The following is a 24,406-nucleotide window of genomic DNA, read 5'->3' as shown; positions in this document are numbered from 1 at the left end:
AATTCTGACACCTGCCATAAGGTAGAGGAACCTTGAGGACTTTATACTGAGTGAAGTAAGCCAGACACAAAAGGACAGACGCTGTATGATCCCACTTACGTGAGGTCCCTAGAATCGTCACAATCATAGAGCTAGAAGGTGGAGTGGTGGTTGCCAGGGGAGGGGGATGGGAAATTAGTGCATAATGGCAACCTGGTTGCAGTCTGAGAAGATGAAAAAGCTCTGGAGATCGAGGCTGAACAATGTAAATGTACTTAATGCCACTGGACCTGTACACTTAAAATTAGTAGAAATGGTTAAATTTTATGTTATGTGTGTTTTGCCACAGTTTAAAAAATAAATCGTATGGCATATTGTGTGCTTGAGCTTCTACTAATACTGTAATCAGTCTTTAAAAAGGTGATAAGTGCCGCTCTGGGTCAATGAGGCTAGGTCCAGTGGGCAGGTGGAAATGCCGGTGTGATGCAGAGCCACCATCGGAGACATAGACACCAGGGAGCAAGAGCCCTGGAACCATCAGTGCAAAGTGAGCTCGCTTGCAGAGCCCCAGGGGTTGGGGAGGGGCCAGGAGCACCAGGAAGCAGCAGGCAGCAGAGGAGGAGGAAAAAAAGCCAGCCACCTTCCATCTTGGATGTTTAGGAATCTCTTTTCACTGGTTCCCTTCAGTAACATCAACAAATGCTTTATGTTTTGGAAATAACTTGGCTACACTTACTTGCCTATAAAATGTATTGTGGTTAAGTGCCATGGACACGTGACAATTCTCTCTTGGCTGAATACAAGCAGATATCATTCAGATTAGCCACAGCAGGAGCCGGGTGCACCCAAGATCTGTTGGGACCTCCTTATAAAACTTCCAGCATAGGATTGATGGTGCTCTGGCATCCCAGTTTGATGGCACTACCTTAGAGCACTGGTCTTATGGTTATTTTAAATTCCCTCATGCCACTCTTTTTAAATGGCACTGTCATAATCTAGGGCAACATGTTTTTTGAATCCCTGTAAACAAGCTACATTCGAGTCTACTGAGTCTTGTGATTTGGCATCTCATGATATAGGGGGAACCAGAATGTCTTAACGATTATCCAGCATGGACCAGGTAGTGGGTACTTCCTGTGGATCATTTGATTTCAGCCTCACAGAAGCTCCGACCCCATCTTCAAACACAGCAATGGAGGTCAGAGAAGTTAGGCAACTTCCCCCACGGTCACCTCCCGGGTTGGTGCTGAAACTGGATTTTAAACCCAGCCTTCCCCAACTGGAGAGGAACAATCACAAAGGAAACCTTCACACATACAAAGATGTAGAGACTTTACAGGCTTTGACTGTCATCCAATACAATTAGGAAACAAATCCTAAAAAAGACCCTCTCCAAAATAACCCATGGAGTGAAAGCCACCAGGCTCTTACTGCCTTGGAAGTCTGTGCCCTGTCCTGTTCAGCCACGCTTAGCAGGAGCAGCTGCAGGGAGGTGGCCATCTGCTTGGGGTGACAACAGTATATACCCATGGGCCTGCTCCTGCACCACGGGAGGAACTGAACTCTTCAACTTTGTGTTTTGGAATCGGGAAACTTCCCTTGCAGCTGGTCTAGCCTTCCTGTACCCCTCCTCCAATAGGATATTAAAAAGCCAACAAGGCCTTCCCAGATCACACCTGGAAGACTGGGAGCTACTGTCTCTTTCTCTCATCTCATTCTCATTTACCAGTCCATCAAAAAGAAATTGAAATTCGTGTCTTGCTTATTCGTATCCGCCTTTCCCTAGGGATTTCTTTCTTCAGCCATGCTACAAAATTCTACCAGGGAACACTCCCGGGTCGTAGAGGATCATGGATATAAAGCCTGAGCTTTGTGATGAGACCATTCTAGGCACTTGGAATCCCTGTGCAGGCCCTTTATAGCTTTGTGGATTTGGACAAGCTATTTAATTATGCTCCAGGTTTATCGTTCCTTGCCTATATCTGTAGATAACTTCAGTTTCCGAAGGTTGTCGTAAACATTTGATGAGCTAGCACATCTGAAACAGTGTGGTGCGTGTACAAGGTGAATGTCGTTGCTCAGGTACACCCGTGCACCCCTTAGCCACTCCGTTGTCATCCTGTACTGGCACCCCTCCACCTCTGTGGAAAAACAGTGTGGAGAGCCTAGCGCTATTGTTTATTTTCTCTTTTACATGTAGTGTATTTTTGTGCCTTAGGGAAGTAGTAAGACCTTGACTCTTGTCACGGCTTAATTAACTTACTGAGAGTTGGAACGGCCACCGGATTCCATATTGTGTCCTACTTAAAGTTGAAGTGTATTAGCTGTAATTAGTGATCCTGCTTGTAAAAAGCCACCAACTGGTCTTTCTGTTCCCCCACAGGATACCACAGGTTTCTGCCAACTCCTGTCAAATTAGTGGGCATCTGGCAAGTCTTACTTACAGCACAATTTGAAACTTTAGTAAGGAAGTTATAAGGTTTTTCATTTGTTTCTGGGACTGCTTCTTTGGGTATCTCCTTAATATGAATGTACTGTTTAAAAATATTTGCCGATACACACAGAGGGAGGAAAACATTGTAATAAATGAGGGAATACATAGAAGGTATTGCCTTTTTGGACTGACCTTGCTAAGGTCACTACGTGGGCTTTCCTTTTTTTTTTTTTTAATAGATGTTTGTTTGTTTGTTTCTTTTTAGAGAGAGAGGGAGAGAGAGAATCCCAAGCAGTCTCCAAACTGTCAACATGGGGCCTGAACTCACACACCGTGAGATCATGACCTGAGCCAAAACCAGGAGTTGGACTTTTCACTGACTGAGCCACCCAAGCGTCCCTGCATGGGTTTTTCTGTTGGCTGCTAAAGCAACTCACCACAAACTCGGTGGCTTAAGACAGCCCAAATTTATCCTCTTAACAGTTCTGGAGGTCAGAAGTCCAAAAACCCAGGCTCACAAGGCTAAAATCAGGGTTTCCACAAGGCTGCATTCCTTCTGGGGGCTCTAGAGGAGAATCTGTTCCTTGTTTTCCCCCCTACTTTCTAGAGGTATCCTTATCCCTTGGCTTAGTAGTACCTTCCTGTCTTCAAATGAACCACATTTCTGACCCACCTGGCTAATCCAGGATAATCTCCCCCTCTCAAAATGAGCTGATGAGCAACCTTAATTACCCTCTGCCATGCAATCTAATACATTCACAGGTTTGCAGGCATTTGGATGCAGATACCTTCGGTGGCGGGGGAGGGGGGTGTGGGAGCTATTATCCTTCTTCCCTCATCAGCCAAAAGCCTATATTTGAGTGAGTTTCCATACTCATTTCTTGACTGCATTGAAGGAATGAAATATTACAAAGGAAAAAAAATCGTTTAGAACCACAGTGAAATAGATCATTTTATTCAAGTAATTCAGACTATGTGTTGAAAAATCAAGGTAGGGAGGGCAACAATTCTTTTCCTGTAGTCTTCTTTTCCTTCAAGATTACTCTCTAAACCAATTATTTGCTCACAGACACATATATTTTGATATGTCTATATCCACAAGTGCATGTATGTATTTTTCTGAAACTCCAAGTTAATATTCTGGGGGTAAAAAGTTACACCTTTTTGGTCTATTTAGCTGTCTGCATATTTTGACTTAAGTTCAAGAAATCCTATTCGTCCATGTCAGTTTTATATTGCAAGGTGGGATTGGCAGTTTCTTAGAGCTCTGCGACCCTGGTGTTTTCTGCAGTGGGCTAAATTGCTTTGTTGGTAGAAGGGTAAATGAAGCACATGTCTGTTAACCTTGAATCATCGTCTACCTTATCCTTGAGCTTCCCATCAAACCAGGCGGCTAAAGCCTAAACAGCCACTGTCACACAATGAGGTCTCCCAGACAGTAAATACAAAAACAGGTAACCTCAGGTGGTGCGATTCGGAAGAAACAATGTCCACTCAGTGACCTCTGGAGAGGCGAGGCTGGACAGTGATACTGCCTTAGATGGGGAGGCCAGGGGAGGTGTCTCTGAAAAGGAACTCCCATGTGCCTAGGGCTTAAATCACAAGAGAATAGACACCGGGGTCTGTCTTGCGCAGCAAGGAACCCTGGTGCTTTGGAAGGCTGTCTGCTGCATAGTAAGTGCTTAGTAAATCCTGACTGAATGAAGGAAAGGGTCACTAGAACATAGTCCCCCCTTACCTTTGTACAGTGTGCTGCAGTATACAGAGGGATTTAATTAGGACTGTAATTCTCATTCTTTTTTTTTTTTTTTTTTGAAGTATAATTGACATACAATGTTATGTTAGTTTCAGGGATACAACGTATTGATTCGACAGTTCTGTACATTAATTACCCAGTGCTCAACCACGAGTAAGAGTAGTCACCATCTGTCACCATAAAACAGTCTTAGAATATTATTGACTATATTTCTATGCTGTACTTACCCATGACTTGTTTATTTTATCATTGAAAGTTTGCACTGCTTAATCCCCTTAATCTATTTTGTCCATTCCCCCGCTGACCTCCTCTCTGGCAACCACCAGTTTGATCTCCGTATTCATGAGTCTGCTTTTTGGTTTGCTTGTTTTGTTTTATAGAGTCCACACACACGTGAAATCATATGGTATTTGTCTTTCCCTGTCTGACTTATTTCACTTAGCATAATAATCCCTAAGTCCATCCAGGTTGTCACAAATGGCAGGATCTCATCCTTTTTTATGGCTGGGTGATAGTCTGTTGTATATAAATTCACCTCTTCTTTATCCTGTAGCTCTTGTTCTGGAGTCTTTTTTTTTTTTTTTTTTAAATGTTTATTTATTTTTGAGAGAGAGAGAGAGGGAGACACAGAATCTGAAGCAGGCTCCAGGCTCCGAGCTGACAGCACAGAGCTGGATACAGGGCTCGAACTCACGGACTGTGAGATCGTGACCTGAGCCAAAGTGGGACACTTAACCGGCTGAGCCACCCACGCACCCCATGAGTCTTTCCTGTGCTGGGCAGTGTGCTTAGGGCTTTCTTCAAGAGCTCCCAAGTGAGGTGCTGTTATTATCCCATGTTATACGAGAGGCAGCTAGGCTAATATGGCATCGCAGGACTCCGATCGATGTCCATACGACACCAAGCCTCACTCTCTTAAACGCTACATTATCATGCTTCTCCTGAGCATCGAAAGCATCTTATGAGGCTAGGCAAATATTGTTATTTCCATTTTACAGAATAAGCTAGTCTAAGGTGGGCCTACGAATGGTTTAGCTAAGCTTAGAATTCTAGGCCCTTGACTCGCGTCTTCTATTTGCCATTATGACTGAGTGGTTCAGCTTGGTCCCAGAGACCTCTTCGGAAACAGCTATGGGCATTTTGGGGTGTTTTAGGAACAGGGGCTGTTTTGAGGAGTACATAACCCAGCCGTAACCCAGCAAGATGCAGTTAACAGGATCATTTTTAAAAAGAAAATAGGGTCCTGGAATAGGATCGGCGTTATTTTAGGAATTAGTGAAAAGTTTTGAGCCAAGAAAGTTTTTATAGCTATTCTAGGCTTTTTCTTTTCTTTTTTTTTTTTAATCTTCTCCCACCTAAAACTTGAAACAGCAGCTTCCCATTTGTTAGATTCTCTGAGGGTTTCTTTTATTCAGTATGACAGGAGATTCATGCTAAGCTCTATTCTAGAGCGGCCACCTGACCTTTAAGATAGGATCTGGCTGTATAATAGCAAATATGTGGCTCTCATTTCTGTTGGCTGGACCTGCATGATAACTTAATTAGCTATAGTTAACAAAGGCAAAAATGAGATTTTTCTGAACTGCCTAAGCTGGAGTGATAAACGTGCTTTAGTCTTTGGATCTCACCTCTGTGATTCATAGACTAAATCTAAATACTATCTCTGACCGAACAATCAGCAGTCAGAGTGTACTTTTTCAGACTTCCTTCTGTTCAGGCTCTTCCATATTAGAAAATTAAGTCAGCGTGTACGTCCCGTTTTATTATGGAATAATCTTGATTTAACTGCATCTCTTCCTATTCCAATGTGTCCTACATGCTGTAGCAACTTACCCTTAACTGAAACTAACATGCTCCTCTTGGACCCCTGATAAAAAGGGGTGGATTCTGAACTCCTGGCCAGTATGCAGTTTCCTCTAGAATGGGCCTCCAGCTGGCCTTTTCAACCTGTGTTGGCAAAGAGAAAAGAGATCAAACATCTCTTGGGATACAGGGTGATGTGCGGGGTGAGGGAAGGGTACTGAACTCCACGTTGAAATGGCTTAAAAAAAAAAAAAAAAAAACAGAAGACACCCAAAGGAACACTCGTGTGCTATTGGTGGGAATGCAAACTGGTGTAGCCACTGTGGAAAGCAGTATGGAGGTTCCTCAAAAAGTTAAAATTAGAACTACCCTATGATCCAGCAATCACACTGCTGGGTATTTATCCAAAGAGTATAAAAATACTAATTCAGAGGGATACATGCACTCCTATGTTTATAGCAGCATTACTTACAATAGCCAAACTGTGGAAGCAGCCCAAGTGCCCATCGATTGATGAAGAGATAAAGAAGTAGTGTGTGTGTGTGTGTATATATATATATATATATATACACACAGTGGACTATTTCTCAGCCAGAAAAAACGAATGAAATCTTGCCATTTGCAATGACATGGATGATGCTAGAGAGTATTATGCTAAGGGAAATTAAGTCAGAGAAAGACAAATACCATATGATTTCACAAACAAACAAGCAAGGGAAAAGAGAGAGAAACTAAGAAATAGACTCTTAACTGTAGAGAAGAAACAGATGGTTGCCAGAGGGGAGGTGGGTGGGAATGGATGAAATAGGTGATGGGGATGAAGGAGGGCACTTGTGATGAGCACCGGGTGATGGAAGTGTTGAATCGTGATATTGTACACCTGAAACTAATATAACCCTGTGTGTTAGCTATACTGGAATTAAAAACTTAAAAAAATCCAGAAATATATATTGTTTACTTTTTATTGTAAATGACTTTTTGGAGTCATTTATTCTTAATTCTTCTGCTTAGTAATGTATTCCTACCCTCTAGTTCTTGTTTGCACATTTCAGGCCTGGAGAGCCACCCTCTGACTCCACTGCCCCCCCCCAATCCTACCCATCTTCCAAGACTGAAATCAGTCTCCTTTTCCTTTTCCCCACCTCCCAGTTATCTGTCCTTTCTCTCAGCTGCTGCCGTGTAACTGGTTCAGCATCAACTCCTTCCATCAACCCTGCCTTTACTGCCTTTTTGGGTGGGTGCTCTTTTTTCCACTGGGACTGCTGTTGATTGGCTGACATTCAGAAACCCTGGAGTGAGGTGGTTGTTGATTGGTGGAGTCCACTGGGGTGAAGGAGATGTGATTGGCTAGCCCTCTGAAGCACCAGGGTAAAGCTCCTGTTGATTGGCAGACTTCACTCGAGTGAGGCAGTTATTGATTGACTGGCCTTGTGAAATTTTTATATTGATACAAGCTGGCATGAATCAATTAGAATAGGTTTGAAACCAGTCAAGTGAATAGGTTCCTTGCTCTGACCAAGGAACAAACCAGTCATTTCCTAGGTGCCAGGGGAACTTCTTATTGTCACCTGACCTGGAATCCTAGATTTCCTGGGTTGAATTAAACCTGTCGAAATACACACTACACATTAGACCCTCACCCAGCCACCCACCCCAGAAGTGGATGCATGAGTACAGATTTGGGAGTTGACAGACGTGGGCTCAAATCCTGATTCTGTAATTCAGCACCTCACTTAATCCCTGTGATCCTCAGTCTCCTAAAGAATAACACCTCCCTGAAAGGTGGGGGTTCTGGAGATTAAACAAGCTGACGTGTGTCAGGTACTCATCACACCCTTGGAGTTCTCATTACAACCCCACAGGTCTAATGACCCAAGGAAAGCATCCTGAGGGGTCATTTTGTGACTCAGTTCCCTCTTAGTTGTTTTTTTCCCTCCTAAGGCCTGTCAGAAAGATTAACTGTAAAAACCTGATGCTCAGACCTCACTCCTCAAGATTCTGATATAATTGATCTGTGGTAGAGCCCAGGCACCATGTTTGTTTGAGCTCCCACAGGATGTTCAGTGTGCATGGAATCATACCCTGCCCAGCCAGCTCCTTACTTAACTACTCTTCATACAGTGAAATCACACAGGAAATTAATAGATGGCTTTGATTGGTCTTACGTGATGGGCTCGTCATGTTAAAAACTCTCTTGAAAACTGTGTAATTAAGAAACAAAGCTGGTATTCAAATGGAATAGTCTCTGAGCCCCATTCCTATTTCTGCTCTCATTATTATTAGAAAAAGAAAAACTGCCTTTATGATTTTGAAAATTCTAACCCTGACAGAAAGGTCAGGATAGAGAGAGAGACACATAGTATGGAGGGGAGATTTTCCAAAAGTGTCTAACAAAGTGGTCTACAGTTTGGAAATGAACATTGTGTACACTTGGATGTTGCATATATTATGCATAAGGTTTATTAAATATTTCCTCCTTCCCGAAAGGTTTGATGTCTCTAAATTTGGAAGTTAATTCAAGAAACAGGAGAACATGTTTTATTTATAAGTTTCTTTAGCATCTAATAAAAAGTGTCATGTCATTTAAAAATGGTATTCATGCTTCTTTGGAGTCAAGTGCGTTGGTTCCCTCTGTAATCCTGAAGTCATCCCTCTAAGTAATGAGAAGTTCTCTCTGTCAGAGAGGAAGAGGGTTTTAGTTAAGAGTCTTTCCATTATTCCTTCCTTCCAAGTTTTAAGGAAACCTAGTCAGGTGAAGGACTGAATATTGAATGGTTCTCCTGGAAAAAATACTGGGCCATCTTGTGCCTAAAAAGTCTGGAGCTGCTGAAGCAGTTAACTATATTCATTTTAGTGATATGCCTTTGCTATATATTACTTCCAGAACTGACGTAACTAGATGTATAATATACCATTATTTATTTCTTGTTGTTTTAACAAGCTTTTTATTTGGGGATGACTTCATATATGGTTCCCTCTTGGCGTTGCGTATTTTATGGGTCTTGACAAATGTATAGTGACGTATCCACTATTAAAGTATCATACAGAGTAGTGTCACTACTTTAAAAACCGAATGCTCCACGTATTCATCCCACCCTCCTCCCTCACCCATTTGGGCTCAATTCTAAAGATAAGAAGGAAAAGTGGGAGTTTATAGCTGAGGAGTAAGGTAGGCAGTCGATGAGCAGACAATTACTGAAGGAAACATCAGAGGTAAAGGAGGGATTCTGAGTAAACTGACCTGGCAGGATTCTTCCTGAAGGCAGGCAAGGCAATCTGTCCATCTGTCGGGCATTACCTGGGTGAGCGTGGAGGATTCTAGCTAAACCAGCTTAGCAGGATTCTTGTTAAAATTGGGACGTGTTGGGACAAACACAGAAGTACAAATATCTTGCACATCTTGCACGAGGCCTCGTGTGGAAAGAGGATTCAGAAGAGCCTGACTGAAGTTTGGTCTAGGAGAGGGTTTTTGGGAGATCGAGACAATAGATGGCCTTTTCTTTTCTTTTCTTTTTTTTTTTTAAGTTTATTTATTATTTATTTTTTAGAGTGAGTTGGGGAGGGCCAGAGAGGGAGAGAGAGAATCCCAAGCAGGCTCTGCACCATCAGTGCAGAGCCCTACTCGGGGCTCAGTCTCACAAACCATGAGATCGTGACCTCAGCCGAAATTAAGAGTCGAATGCTCAACTGACTGAACCACCCTGGTGTGCCAAGAGTAGGTGGGTCTTTATAGAATGGCTTCTTTACTTAGTAACATTCATTTAAGGTTCCTCCGTGCCTTTTCATGGCTTGATAGCTCATTTCTTTTAATCACTGAGTAATAGTCCATTACCTGGATATACCACAGTTTATCCATTCACCTCCCTCAGGACGTCTTGATCACTTCCAAATTTTGCCAATTATGAGTGAGCTGCTAGAAACACTCACCCGTGTATGGGTTTCAAGAATAGTTTTATTTGTGTAGAAAAGTTGCAACGATAGTACAAAGCATTCCCATATACCCTTTACTCCATTTTCCCTAGTGTAGCACCTCACGCAACCAGGGTGTGTTTGTCAAAACTAAGATTAACATTGGTATGTTACTGTTGACTCGACTTCATTCAGATTTCACCATCGTTCCTACTAATTTCCTTTTCGTGTTTTAGGAGCCAGTCCAGGATGCCACATTGCTTTCAGCTTTAATTTATAAGAACAGTTTGGGTGTGCGTGTTCATTAAATATGTTCATAAAATTCAGCGTATCTTGAGAAAGTGGATGTAAACATATTAGCTACAAGGAGCTGCTGTTACTTAATCAAGTGAACGCATTTAATTATGGCATTGTTATTTAGAATTTTTTGAAAGTTTGTTTTTGCTTCTGGCAGAGCACGCAGATTTCCCAATGTACAAAATCAGGGTTTGTTTTATTAGGGTTGCTGTTTCTAAACAAAATACCAAAGCTTGTTGAAAGAAGGTCATTTTAAGGTTATTCCAAGACCCAGGAGGAAACTGGTTGCCAAGTAGTAATAAAAGCTGTCAGTGCATAATTTCTCAAGTTGATGCGCAGGACGAAGTGTTTGGTTGGTTCTCTAATGAGCATCTCCAAATGTTTTGCTGGCAGAAGGACTCCATGAAAGATGACAGAGGAAGTTATTGTGATAGCAAAGTGGGACTACACTGCCCAACAGGACCAGGAGCTGGACATCAAGAAAAACGAGCGTCTGTGGCTGCTGGACGACTCCAAGACGTGGTGGCGCGTGAGGAACGCGGCCAACAGGACGGGCTACGTGCCGTCCAACTACGTGGAGAGGAAGAACAGCCTGAAGAAGGGTTCCCTCGTGAAGAACCTGAAGGACACGCTAGGTGAGTGCGTCTGTGCTTTAGGTCCCACGTTATCGCTGAACTACTTCCCGTAATGGCGGGGGCGGTGGGGGGTGGCGAGGAAGCTTTGTGCTTTTGGAGGGGAGCGTGTCCCATCATTTTAGTTCGTGTGTTTTGTTTTGTTAAAAAAAAAAAAGGTCTGTTTTAAAGTTGGCCTCTTTCTTGTTGTCTTTTTTTTTTTTTAAATAATAATGTTTTTATTTATTTTTGAGAGAGAGAGAGACAGAGCACGAGAGGGGGAGGGGCAGAGAGAGAGGGAGGCAGGCTCCAGGCTCTGAGCTGTCAGCACAGAGCTGGACATGGGGCTCGATCGAACTCGCGAACCACAGGATCATGACCTGAGCCAAAGTCGGACGCTCGACTGAGCCACCCAGGTGCCCCTAGTTGTCTTTTTTTTTTTTTTTTTTCAATCTCTGCAAATAAAGAGATCAAGATGGAGAAATACCATGTTTGTCATTTCCTGGAGACTTTGGAGTCCAGAATCGTGTCTGGGTGCTGGGGACCCCCCGCACGTGTTTCCATCTCCTGGCATCAATATTCTAGAGGTTCCTGAAATGGAATTCCCTCCTCCAAAATGTCCGCAGCTCTGCCTGTGTCATCCCATCAGGTCTCTTCTCTCTTACGTGATCCTGCCCGTGCTGCCTTCATGCATAGTGTGGGAAGGAACAGAAAGCGCTCTGAACCGGGTGGGGTTTTTTCCCCCCTCTGCTCTATTGATGACGTTTCATAGAAACCACAGTCCTGGCAGCGTTCACTAACGTGGCCGTGGGCGAGCACCCGGGTGATGTCCGAAGCCGTCTGCGGGGACCGTGGGGAGCTCAGCCCGGTTGGCTCGGCACCTGGTTTTCTTCCCACGTGCCCAGTATCCCGACGTGGGACAGGCCGCCTTGAATCACCTGAAGTTAAGGGTGTCCACTCTTGCCCTTGTGTGCATATCTGATGTACTTGAAGTAGTTACTCCTTCAGTGGTAACTCTGAGGGCTTTGCTGAAGAACCATGAGCTGAGCCGCCATGTACTAAATGTAGTGTCGCCTCCTTCTAGGAGTATAATGTGGGTCGTACCTGAGACTACTGGATATCACTTAAGAGTTTGCTCTGAAATAAGCCAGTATTCTCGCCATGTTGCATATACTGGAGCATTTGCTTTTTATTTCTAACAGGAGGGTTTGTTTCAGGTAGGGTCGGAGGGAAGCAGGTGGGGAACTGGGAAGAAAATTACACACTGAATGTAGTGGGCATGGCAAAATATTCATCTTGAGTTTCATGCAATCCTGAAGTCTCCTGAGTCTCTCTTCAGACCCATTTATTTATTTATTTTTAATTTTTTTTTAATGTTTTTATCTATTTTTGAGACAGAGAGAGACAGAGCATGAGTAGGGGAGGGGCAGAGAGAGAGGGGGACACAGAATCCGAAACAGGCTCCAGGCTCTGAGCTGTCAGCACAGAGCCCGACGCGTGGCTCAAACTCACAGATCATGAGATCATGACCTGAGCCGAAGTCGGACACTTAACCAACTTAGCCACCCGGGCCAGTCACCCATCTTCAGACCCATTTAAAGCCTTCATTTATTGGGTAGTGTTTCTGTGTTAGGGCTTAGGTTGTTTCCATGATTTGGAAAGAGAAATGAGACACCGGCCTGAGTATGAGTCACACGACCTCTCCTAGGTTCTGAGCCTTATGCAGAAATTTCTTTTTGCACGAGCAGTTTCATTCTTTCTCCACTAACCTGATACCCCTTTAATTTTTTTTTTTTTCTCCAAGCAAGTCGCTTGAAAGGAACGTTGTGGTCCTATACTTCTAACTCTTAATGAACTATGGTAGAAATGCAGTTAGCATGAGTAGATAAATACCAGGGCCTAATTTTATTTATTTATTTTTCCAATTTCAGCCTCTCCCTCACCAAAGTACCTTTTTTGGGAGATGCTAAACATCGTTGCCTTGTTTTGTTTTCTTGCCTATCCATTTTTTAAAAATACAGCCTCGATATTGTAGTAAAGAATGATGTACGCAGAAACTGAACGAGTTGCTCAGAAGAGAAATAGGACAAAGCAAGCACCCCGAACCATCTAGAAGTTCCCTTGCATACCTTGTCATTGTTCTTTTTCTCCTTCACTTGGCAGAAGGAGAAAAGCCAAAGGCCCAAGTTGAAACCCTCAGCCAGATGTCTCACTCAGTGACTACTCCTTCACCAGCTGCGATCCGCCTTGTGCGCCGGGGGGACCGCAGGCTCTCCGAGTTAGTGGAGCCTCGCGCAATCGGCCCCTCCCGGTGCTGGGTGCTGGGTGCTGGGCCGCTGCCCCACCCCTGCCAGATGGCCACCCAGCTCTGCCAGAACACTTCTACCTCGACAGTCAGCCAATTCCATTTTTGGAGAACACAGATTGCTCGAAAGCTCTTCCTTAAATAGAATCAAAGTTTGCTTTTCTTTAACTTTCTCCCCTTGGCTCCCGTTGTGCCCTCGAGAGCCGCCTGAGTAACGTGTGCTCCTCTCCTAGAAGATGACCGCCCCGCCTCCAGGCCTCAGTCACAGTGCAGGCATGCATCTGCCTGGAAACGTTTAGGCTAAGCATATCACGCGTTGTAAAAACACAAGTGAGGTTCTGTTTTTGACATCCGTATCTGTGGAGAAATGCCCCCCTTGTTTCTGTGTATCTTTCTGTTTTGTATTCACCGTATTCCCCCGAAGCCTTGCTCCTGCTGCCCGGAGAGAGACCTTGGTGTTCCAGTGTGAGTTTTCCATTGCCCACTTGAGCAGCATCAAAGGGAAGGATCACAATGGAGTGACTTCTCAGTTCCCCGCAGCCGGGCTCGACACGGCATCGTTGTCAACCAGGAAGGTCAGAAAACATCCCGCAGCCCGTCCTGCCTCCCCTTGGTCCCTGTAGCTAAAGAATTGGAGCCAAGTGTTCGTGGCTCCCTGTTTAAATTCTTGTCTCCAGCGCGCTCTCACAATTACTGTATGATTCTAGCCGATCATGCGGCCGGCAGAATTTCTCTGCACTGCCTGTTAGAAGGAGTGAAAATAACATGTGTTGACCTTCCAGTAGCTACTCCTGGAGTCATCCACATTTGTCATTTTTACTGCTGTAGAAGTCCACCTGATTCCTCAATCCACAGTAAGATTTTCCTGGCAGGTGCCTGGTTTGGAATAAAATAGCACTGGACTCCCCCAGCAAAGTCCCAGTGTTATAAATGTGCGTACACGTCTCTGGTTGCAGAGAAATGTAACTTTGTAAGAGTCCTCTTCTACTTTCTTATACTCCCTTGCTGTGTTGAGGTCCGTGGGGAATTCAGTTCAATCACACGCACGACTTGGTTAGAGTAACTTCTAGAAAGCAGTACCTCTGACAAAAAGATCTCTGTTGGGAAAGGATTAACATTCTTTCTTTTCCTTTCATAATTTATAATCAAATCAAACAATATGAGCTCTTATTTGCACATGAGCAAAACATTTATATACTGGATCTCCTCTTGTATTTAACTTATGATCATGAATAGTCAGAGAACTTTTCCACAGATGACAAGGGGCAATTGTTAAGAGCCCTTTCTGCTGGCAGAGCCCAGTTGATATTTTGAAGGGCTCAGACTGTGCAGCTCTTTGCTCAGCAGTTGAGGAGCATTCCTGGTCTACAGTCTGGCCTTGACATTGCAGCCTAGCTTATTAAATTACGTGGGTTAGGTGTTTTAAAGCACCGTGCTAAATCTTTTGAGATGGGGAAGCTGCTTCCAGGGAGGTATTTTTCAAAGATTTTCCTTCAGACTACTGAAGAACGGTTTTTGTTACCACTTTGCGACAGCAGCTGGGATCCAGCAAAGCCCCAAAGGTTAATGCTGTTCTCAGTTGTTCCCTTAAGTCTACGTGCTGACTTGGGTTCTGCAGAGCTATGCAGTTCCCTTTATAACCTATTAGTAACCTTCTCAGGAGGGTTTGTTCCAAGGCACACATGTCCATTGCTGACCACCTCCCTAGGTATCTGGAGCTAGAGGTGACCCACCCCCTGTCAGGGTTGCTCCTTTATAGCATTTGTCTCAATGTGACCATACCTAAGGCCGTTTAGCAACCTACCAGTGATTAGCCCCAGGGCTCCTACCTCTGATTCCAAGCTAGACCTTGGGAGCAGAGAGAGACTCCCAGTGCTAAGTGGCTATACAACAGCCCCTGTTTCCTTTTGAGCTAATACTTTCAGATGAGGAGGGGGTGGTTCCTATGGGTGAAATTCACAAGGCTCTTAGAGGCATAGCCAGTCTGGGATTGACTTTGGGGTGGCTAAGTGACTTCCCCAGGAACACACTACTAGTGCCAGTGTGGGACAGAGATGGGACTTCACCTCAAATTTGAGGTTTTTTTACTATAGCAAGTTGAATATATGGACTTAGCAGGTGGGCATTTGATAAGATTCTGTTGCAGAGACAGGCAGTTAGAATGTTAGGGGAGATTTTACTGATACCAAGTCCTTTATTTTAGAGATGAAAAATTACTAGCAAAACTTGAGCTGGGTCAGGGAGTTGGGCAGTAATAATATATTGATGTGAATTTCCTGATTTGGTGGTTATATTGTGGTTGTAGAGGAAAATGTCCTTGTGTAAGTGTTAGAACATCGTGTAGGTAGGAAAGTGGCTCTCAGATGGCTCAGGGAAAACAATATTTTTGCACTGTTGTAACTTTACGTTAGAACAAACAGACAGACATGAGTGGTTGAGGGACCACCTCAAGGCTCTAAAGTTGGCTTGTAGCAGAGGAGATACAACTTGGGGTCCCCCCACTTTGCCTGGGCACCTACAGTGCCTTAAATTTGGCATCAGCCTTTCAGAGATCAGAGTATCGCTGAACACCTGCTGACATTGGGCCAAAAACATGAGAATAACACGAGACGCAAACGTGTCCTACTGATTATTCATGGGAATGGTTTCCCACAGTACTTAATCTGGAACCTTCTGTAATTATCCAGAGTTCTCTCCTTATCACTAGCTTGCGAGTGAGGAAAATCCCTGCTGCTTGCTGGATCAGCCCAGACTGTTTTGAGCCCATTCAATGTATGCTTTTTTGTTAAAATGGAGATCAGGAGAGTGATGGTCAGAAGTGATCTTCTGAGCTCACTGCCTCTGTGATTGTGTGGCATGTGAGGGAATTTTTGTTTAGACACCGCAGGACTGTGGACCTTTGCTTATAAATGTTCTCAGCAGGCCTGATCCAGGGCAAGTGGTCGGTTAAAAATGAACAGGGAGTAACGAACGGCACAGCCTATTTGTGGGAGCAGAGCCTGAGTCTGGGCTGTCCCTTCCTTGCTCTGTCCCTGGGAAATCCCTTCTGAGCCACTTCATTCCCTGCTGAGTGACCTTTGGGAACAATAACCAAGGGCTTTGAAACAGGGATGCAAACATTATGTAGGGATCAGCATGGTGTAATAGAGTATGTCTGGATCAGAAGTGGGAGCCTGGACGGACGTCATTGCATCTGGTGGGATATGAAGAGAGGATAAGGTTGAGTCCCCGACTTTCGGAAGCTTGTCATACCTGGGAAATGACACTGGCACAAATGAGCAGGCTTCATTTGAACAGTGCCACTGTCTCTGCCCATCCCCTTGGAAACTGGGCTCTGCCCTACCCTTCAGGAAGCAGTGTGCAGAGGGTTAGGAGAGAGACTCCCCACCACGTTCAGATCGAGTCTTTGCCAAACCGTTGAACTCGCGGAGCCTGGACTCCATCATCTGTAAAATGGGATAAGTGACTACTTGTCTCCTGCAGTTGTTGAGAATTGAATGTGAAGTCCTTCAGCAAAGAGTACCCGGGCCGAGCGGACACTTGGGAGAGGAGGTGGGGCTTCAGCTGAAGAAGGGAGAACGTAAGTCAAGATTTGGAGGCTGGAAGCCAAGTTGTGTTGGAGGATATTAAGGAGTTAGCTGGACTGGGGTGAGGGAGAGCACAGGGGTGTCCTGAGGGATCATGGTGTCCCATACTGCCAGCCCTGAACACCAAGCCTGGTGCCATTTGAAAAGGGAACCCCTGAGAGTTTCCATATGGCGGACAGAGATGACCGTCAGGGTGTGCAGGGGGCATCCTGGTCCTGATCCTCAGGAAGGGACTGGAGAGGGCCTATCCGTCCATAGGTAGCTGGCAGCAAGGCCTCAGAGCAACCCAGAGGTGATGTTGGAAGTCTTGAGCTCAGCAGCTGAGAGGGATTTCACAGGAAACCCCCAGGACTCTGTGTTGACTGGGTGTGGAACAGCTGGAAGACTGAAATACTCGTCACAGATGACTCCAGCATTCTGAGCCTGAATGAATGCCTCCAGCAGAGAATTCGGGAAGTAGGAAGAGAAACAGGGCCATGAGGATGAGACCTGTTTGAAATTGAGGCAATGGCAGGACACTCATGGAAACGTTCAGTAGGATTCAGACGTGTGTTACAACGTTCTTCCTGTTTTTAAGTGAATTTTAGTTTTGGGCCTCCAAATACTTATTTTTACCTAGGATCTGCAGTTTAGACCTGACATTTCTGCCACAGCGTGTCAGGGACCTCAGACAGGCTTTCAGCGTGTATGTCGTCCTGAGGACTGGCCCCAGGCCTCTGGTCCCCTTTGGAGAGCTGTCACCGCAGCCCTGCCCTGGCAAGAGAGCCCACGGGAGGCTATGTGGTAACCGCCAAGGGCGTGCAGGCTCCCTGAGCCAACATTCCCCATGCTCCTGACACTCCCTGCAAAGAAGTGTCACCCCACACTCCGCAGCCAAACCAAAAGCTAATGCTGCAGAAAAATTGAAACCAGGACCCCGAAATGGATTTTGTGCGTATGGTTCCAGGGAGTGGACAGTAGTTGCTGTCTCTCTCTGAGTGCCTCATTGTGTGAGGTACCGCGCTAGCTGCCTGCATGCATTTCTGTTTTTATCTTCACGAAAAGAGGGGGGAAGAGGGGCGTGCTAATACCCTCATTTCCCATGTGAAAGCATGGACACCGGGAACTTAAGTGATGTGCCCGGGAACACGCAATAAGTGGTTGGAATTCAAACCACGTCTCCCTGACTTCAGCCTGTGTTATTGTGGATCAGCTGCTAGAATTGGGGATTCAGATCCAGCAGGGGTCGGGGAAGATGCACACAACACCTGCCTGTCGTGGATCGCAGTGAACTCCACCCCCTCGTGGGCCGCCACCCGCACAGCTGTTTGGATTTCCTCCCACTCTTGTTCTGGCCCCTGAAATGCTAGGGGACCAGCTCCTTGAGTGAGCATCAATTTCTCCCTGACCCCAAGGGAGTCGCTTAGTAATTCTGCCCCGTTCCTTCATGTTGAGGTGAGCAAGAGCCATTAATTAAAATGATTTAGAGGCAGAATGTCACGGGAACATGTCTCCTTTTCTGTAAATTGATTTTTATTTCGGGAGCACTTTGGCCAGCAGCAAGCATGTGCCGCCACTGCGCGCATATATTTCAGCCATCTCTGCCACTCACCGTCCCTTTGTAAGACACAGGTCTCTGCAAACAGGTATTGCTCAGATATACACTATCATTTACCATAGCATGCTTATTTTAAAAAGTCTGGAAAAGAGAAAATTCAAATCACCTGTGATCTCCCCACCCAGAACTCATCCCCGTGTCTATAATCACCTCTGTTTTTTTTTCAGTATCTATACACGTATATGTGACTTTTCACTGTTATTAATACTAGCTGTCACATTGCCATTGGTCCAGAAAAGATCAAGCCCTTTCTCCAAGGCGCCTGGTCCCAGCACATGCTGGAAAGAAGATTGACCCAGTGAGTTTTGCAACAAACTTTGGCTCGTCAGTGGTCGGGGTGCTCACTGAATTCTATATATTCTGTCAACTGGGTAAGAGGAGAAGCTGACTCTTTATGGTGCTTCTGTCCTAGAAGTAGTTTTTGTTCCTGGGTTGGATGTTCTTCGAGAATAAGAAAATTGTTGTTGATCTGCCTGGAAGCCACTTAAATGTGATTCTGAAGCTGTGTCACTCTCCGAGGAACCAGTTCTTGGTTTCAGACAAGTGCAAAGCCGAACCATCCCCCGTGAAAAGTTTGTATGTAACACGTGAAAACGTTAAGGGAAAACTCCTTTTGATTTTTTTTTAAATCCCTTGTAGATAACATACAGTGTTAGCTTAGTTTTCAGGTGTACAGTATAGTGATTCAACACTTCCATACATGTGCTCATCATGACAAACTCTCTGTCTTCTTAATCCCCATCACCTATTAACTCCTTTTGATTCTGAGCATTCGACTTCTCCAGCCAGTTATCTCTGCACAGTAAAAACTCAGGGAGTCCAGTTAACCCGTCAGGTTTACCTTTCTGGCCCCTGTTGTATAATCTACCATTGTTACGAACATGAATCACATAAAGTGAATGCCTCCTAAATCTGGAATTCTTTAGGCTTCTGTCTTGCGAGCTCATTCCCAATAGAACTGACCGGCCAAACGTATTGCCCACATAATATGGAAACTTCTACGGCGATTGTGGTGCCAGCCACCCAAAATAAACTTGGATTTGTTTTCGTAGATCAGAAGCGTCCAAGTATTTAGAACCAAAAATGTAAAACAACTCACAACAGATTAGTGGGAGGATAATTAGAGACTAGACAGATTGTTAAAAAGAATGCTAGCAAGAGAAAAGCCAGGAGAGGCGATGGGAAATGAGGAGGGGTCTGTACCCTGGGAAAACCAGGAGAAGCAGGCATGCAGTTACACGTGGGTGCGAGAGAGCCACACTGCTCTGTCCACTGAGGCAAAGCATTTCCCAGTTTGCTTCCCAGAAACCGGCATCCTGTTGGCTTCTTATTAAAATCATCATTCTCTGCTTCAGTTTTCTTTTTTTTTTTTTTTTTAATTTTTTTTTTTCAACGTTTTTTTTTTTATTTATTTTTGGGACAGAGAGAGACAGAGCATGAACGGGGGAGGGGCAGAGAGAGAGGGAGACACAGAATCGGAAACAGGCTCCAGGCTCCGAGCCATCAGCCCAGAGCCTGACGCGGGGCTCGAACTCACGGACCGCGAGATCGTGACCTGGCTGAAGTCGGACGCTTAACCGACTGCGCCACCCAGGCGCCCCTCTGCTTCAGTTTTCTAAAGAACAGAGAGAACACCCTTTCCTGACTAAAGAGTTATTCGTGTGGGAGCCTTAAGTTTTAGAACAGAGAAACATGAACTAAAAATGCCTAGGGATTAAAGTAAAATCTTCTTAGCATCCTTCTAACTGCATTTCCCCATATGGCAGGCTCTCTTTTTTAGACCGTATCCATATGTCTCAAATGTTCCTTCTCTCTATTACATTTTTGGATCTGTCCCCTGGGGGCAGGCACGGGGTGCAGAGGGGGTATTTGTTTACTCACAGATGCTACAGTGCTTGATGCTGAGCCCCTCAAATCGCTGCACCTTCTTGTGGTGCCTCCTGCTGAGACCCTGCCCGGGCGCATGCCACTGGAGGGCAGGTGGGCCCCTGTGGGGCTCCTGATTGACCCACACTATGCTGGGATCTAATCGATGGGTTGCAGTCAGTTTCAGGCAGGCTGGGTGTTTCCTGCACATCAGCCTGCATTTACTCAAGTCTTATCCTGAAGTCGGTCCCCAGGAACAGCTCTGGTCTTTGTGCTTCCCCCCCGCCCTGCTGTGAACTCAGAGTGTCTGCGAACATCCCTTGTTGTCCCAGTGGTGTCACACAGCCCGGGAAGCCGCCTGGAGGGTAGCTCTTCATACATTTTTTTTTTTTTTTTTTTACATTTATTTTTGAGAGACAGAGAAAGACAGAGCACAAGCAGGGGAGGGGCAGAGAAAGAAGGAGACACGACACAGAATCTGAAGCAGGCTCCGGGCTCTCAGCTGTCAGCACAGAACCCTACGTGGGGCTTGAACTCACAAACCATGAGATCATGACCTGAGCTAAAGTTAGATGCTTAACTGACTGAGCCACCCAGGTGCCCCTCTTCATACATTTTTAAGCCTGGGGCCAACGTGCTTCCTCAGAGCAGGCCATTCTGTGGCGGCCGTTTGCAGCGGATCTCACTGATTTTGTATTTTTGGTTTTTCAAGGAGCGATGCAGTTGATTGTCTGACTTGGAAAATCGACGTGTGGGTGTTTATAAATAGAGCCTGAATTAGTAGTAAAACCATAGTTGTTCTCATGCTGCTAATTTAACTTGGCTAAATCCACAATGTTTAACCTAAGGTGCTAAGAAAAATGCTAAGGTGACCATTTGAATCCTTTCTTCTTCCATGGGTTTTTTTTTTTTTTTTCCTTCTAATGTGTAAAGTTAAGTTTAAAAAGTAGAGTTCATTTGAGAGTTTGGGCTGTCTGTAGAACCCTCAAGTACTGGAATGAGGTTTGAGATAACCTGGTCTGAGCTTTTTCTACAAAAATCAGGCAAGTTGAGCCACTTGTCTAAGGTTGCAGGACTCGTTTGCGGCAAAGCCAGGCCTTTCCAAGCGCAGGCGGGGCGCTGTCCACGGAAGCCAGAGATGAGCAAGGACCTGGAGGCCAGGAGCCCAGGTACATCAAAGACTGCCTTCCTGGAGCACAGGCAGGTATGACCTGTCATCTTAGTAACCAGTGTCTGCCCTGTCCAGAGCGGCATGTGAGCTGGTGAACAATTCTGCTCATCCTTACTTGGAAGACGGGGCTCCTTTTTCACCCTATGTGAAGGCCCATTTTGCACTGATGGAGCATTTCCTCTGTGACTGATCCCTGGTGACTTAGCTGCTCCTGGAGAGCAGGAGTGAGGTGAGGCTTGCCCCCCATCCAGGCACACTTCAGGAAGAAAACAGACAAGTGCACATCTCTGTTGAGAAAGCACCACCTGTGCCCTTCTCTACTCGCTCCTACCACTGTCCTCAACCAGGAAGGGAAGCAATTAGATGCTGTCATAATAGCAATAAACACAATGACAGGTTTTGCTTGGTCTCTTGCTATGTCTTAGACACCACGCTCAGTGTGCTCCTCAGCTCTTGGGCCCTCTGACAGCCCACGGGGGCCACCGATATCCTTCTATCACAGATGAAGAAACGGAGGGGTAGGGAGAGGCCGTAGAATCATCGAGGTCCAAAGCTAGTAGGTGTGGAAGCCTGGCTTGAAGTGTGGTCTGAAGTACGGTTCACTTGTCCTTGCCAGCTCCTTGCCGTCCGTGTTTTCCCCCGCCCACGTGCTGTACCCTTGCGCATTTGCATGTATTTATCATATTTCACTTAGCAGGTACGGTCCTAAAAAGTTGCACGCGTGCCGAGCTTCTGCCAGTGGGTTGACACTTTAAGTAACGTGGCAGCATGTCATAGCTGAGCCTTGCCACGTCTCGTACATCCCTTTGCATATTCAAAATTGCTTGTGCTAATGGATCGGGAATATGTGTTGAGAGGTACTAAATATGTATTTTTAATTAAAAATTATAATTACAATCTTTAAAGCTTCTTTTCATTGGCATGTGTGATAACCGTTTGACTTTCACATGTGATAGAAAATCCTATACTCTGAATGATTTTTTTGCAGGCATCCATATTCGATCATGTTATTTGCCTGCCTGCTCGTGCACGAAAAGGCTTTCTTATGCCCGGGGATGGCAGTTGCGGTTCAGGGCCCTGGACGCATGGACCCGTGTGATGGTAGGCCCTTTGCCCTGGCCCCTCTCTGGAGCTGGCTCCTGCGATGGCTGCCCCTCGGAAGAGGGACCATCAGGGCATAGGGATGGTGAACAGTAACTCTGTCCCTCCCTCAGCTGGCGACCCCTCCCTGGTCAGTGCGGGTTTGCCTCAGGTATGGCAGTCCCCTTCCATCTACAGGTATCCTTCCTCCCTCTGAGGTGGGGAGGTTTGCTGATTGTAATCTCGGTCTGCTTCCAGATAGTCTGTGAACACTCCTGGCCGGGTGCCTGGGTGGCTCAGTCGGTTAAGTGTCTGACTCTTGATCTCAGTTCACGTCATGATCTCACCGTTTGTGAGTTCGAGCCCTGCATTGGGCTTGGGAGTCTGTCTCTCCTTCTCTCTGCCCTTCCCCTGCTTGTGCGTGCCCATGCTCGCTCGCTCTCTCTCTCTCTCTCCCCCAAAATAAACTTAAAAAAAAAAAAAAAAAACCACTCCTGGCAATATAGGTGCATATCATTGGAGAGATCAGTTGGGAAGGACTGATCAGTACATATGGATTAGTGGCAGTGAGATGGGAAGTGAAGTTTGCCTGAGCAAACACTTTACTGAATGTCAGGCTCTGAGGCCACAGAATGACTAAACACAGTCTTTCTCAGGGAGATAAATGAAGCAGTAAGGCGGGCGCTGAAATCGAGGTGGGTGAGTACTACAAGGGTATGTGTGGGATGACGGGACGTTATTTTAGTGTTTATGGATTTTAGTGCTGAGTGGGTCTTTGGGATCAGCTCTCCCTCTGCTGTGGGGGGAAGACCCACAGGGAGTTAGTTACTCACCGCCCCTGAGTCCTGCCGACGAGCCCATGGTGTTTCCCATGGGTCATATTGCCTACGATCTGGTCATGAAGATACAGGTTGACTAAGCTTTTGGAAAAAAAAACCTTGGTTGTCATTTTTAAAAGCTAGATTCAGACTACTAGAGGAAGAAAGTATCCGAGCCAACTTTATACTCCAGCCTCCTTTGTTTCTAGCACAGCCTGGCTGTCAAAAGGATATATTCTCCCGGCTTGTTGTCAAACCTTACAGAGCGAGGATGGAAATGTGGCACCCAACAGCAATGGCAGTAAGGCCAGGATTTTTTGCAAATGAAGTTGTTGCCCAAAGAGACACAAAAGCTGCCAAGGATGCGTTTAGTCCTTTGTCTCGGAAGCGGTTGGGAATGCAGTATTTCCCCTTCATTCAGCGTATCCAGTTTCTAATGGCGAGTCGCAATGCCGGGTAGAATTTTTTTCTCCCAGTGGCACACTCAGAAGAGAATTAGGGTGGTGGGTTGTTCGCTTTGCTGAACACAGTTCTTCTGGGCCTCAACTGTACATGTCTCTGCTCCAGTGTGGCCTAGCCCCCGATCTCGTCCCACATCCCGCTCTCCCACTTCTTCTCCATAGCGTGGCCCCCAAGGCCTCCTTCAGGTTCTCCTTACAGCCCTGTGAAGCCTGTCTCCTCTGCCCCACGCACTTCCTGTCCTCCTCTGAGCTCAACCATGGTCAGCAGCTTGAGCCTCTGTGGGACAAAGGGAACAGATGCTGAGTGAAACAGCTGAGTGAGGGCATTTATGCTAGAGTCTATTTTGACTTAGATAATGGCCTTGTCTGAAATCAGTTGCACTGAAGAGGCTGCTCCCCTCTCTTGAGCTGTCCTTGGGGCTTCTCTGACAACCCATGCCTGAATTCATTTGGGCCCATCCTAAGTCAAATATGCTATCCCCCATTAGAATGCAGTTCGATCGTGCCGGTCCGTTAAGCCTGATGTCTGTGGCCACACAGTGTCTCACATGTCTCATGATGGCTGTTGCAGTAAGCGTTTTAAACCCAAGATTCTCTGGGCTTAGAAAGCAGGGGTGCCAGCCTGGCAGTTAACTGTGACGTCACGGTAATGTCAGTCCCTATCCTCACCATCCCACCCTCACCCCCATACTCAAACCTGGGTGCTCCCAAACTATGACTGTATTCTTTTTG

The 24,406-nt window shown here is 45.7% G+C and overlaps 1 protein-coding gene across 3 annotated transcripts in view; it reads left to right on the top strand.

Annotated features, from left to right (window-relative positions):
• Window positions 1-24,406, top strand: part of NCK2 (NCK adaptor protein 2) — a 153,594-nt gene that overhangs the window by 99,939 nt on the left and 29,249 nt on the right. The window contains exons 3-4 of one of the 3 annotated variants that reach the window (XM_042931859.1): window positions 2,363-2,458; window positions 10,572-10,813. In XM_042931859.1, coding sequence (XP_042787793.1) covers window positions 10,588-10,813 — 226 coding nt within the window. In that variant the 5' untranslated portion in view covers window positions 2,363-2,458; window positions 10,572-10,587. The remainder of the gene's footprint in view (window positions 1-2,362; window positions 2,459-10,571; window positions 10,814-24,406) is intronic. The other 2 variants (XM_042931858.1, XM_042931857.1) reach the window with 2 other exon arrangements.

Source organism: Panthera leo, chromosome A3 (assembly GCF_018350215.1).
Source record: "Panthera leo isolate Ple1 chromosome A3, P.leo_Ple1_pat1.1, whole genome shotgun sequence".
NCBI classification, from domain to species: Eukaryota; Metazoa; Chordata; class Mammalia; order Carnivora; family Felidae; genus Panthera; species Panthera leo.
The sequence above is the reverse complement of the archived record's forward strand: the minus strand, read 5'-3'. Positions and strand labels throughout refer to the sequence as shown.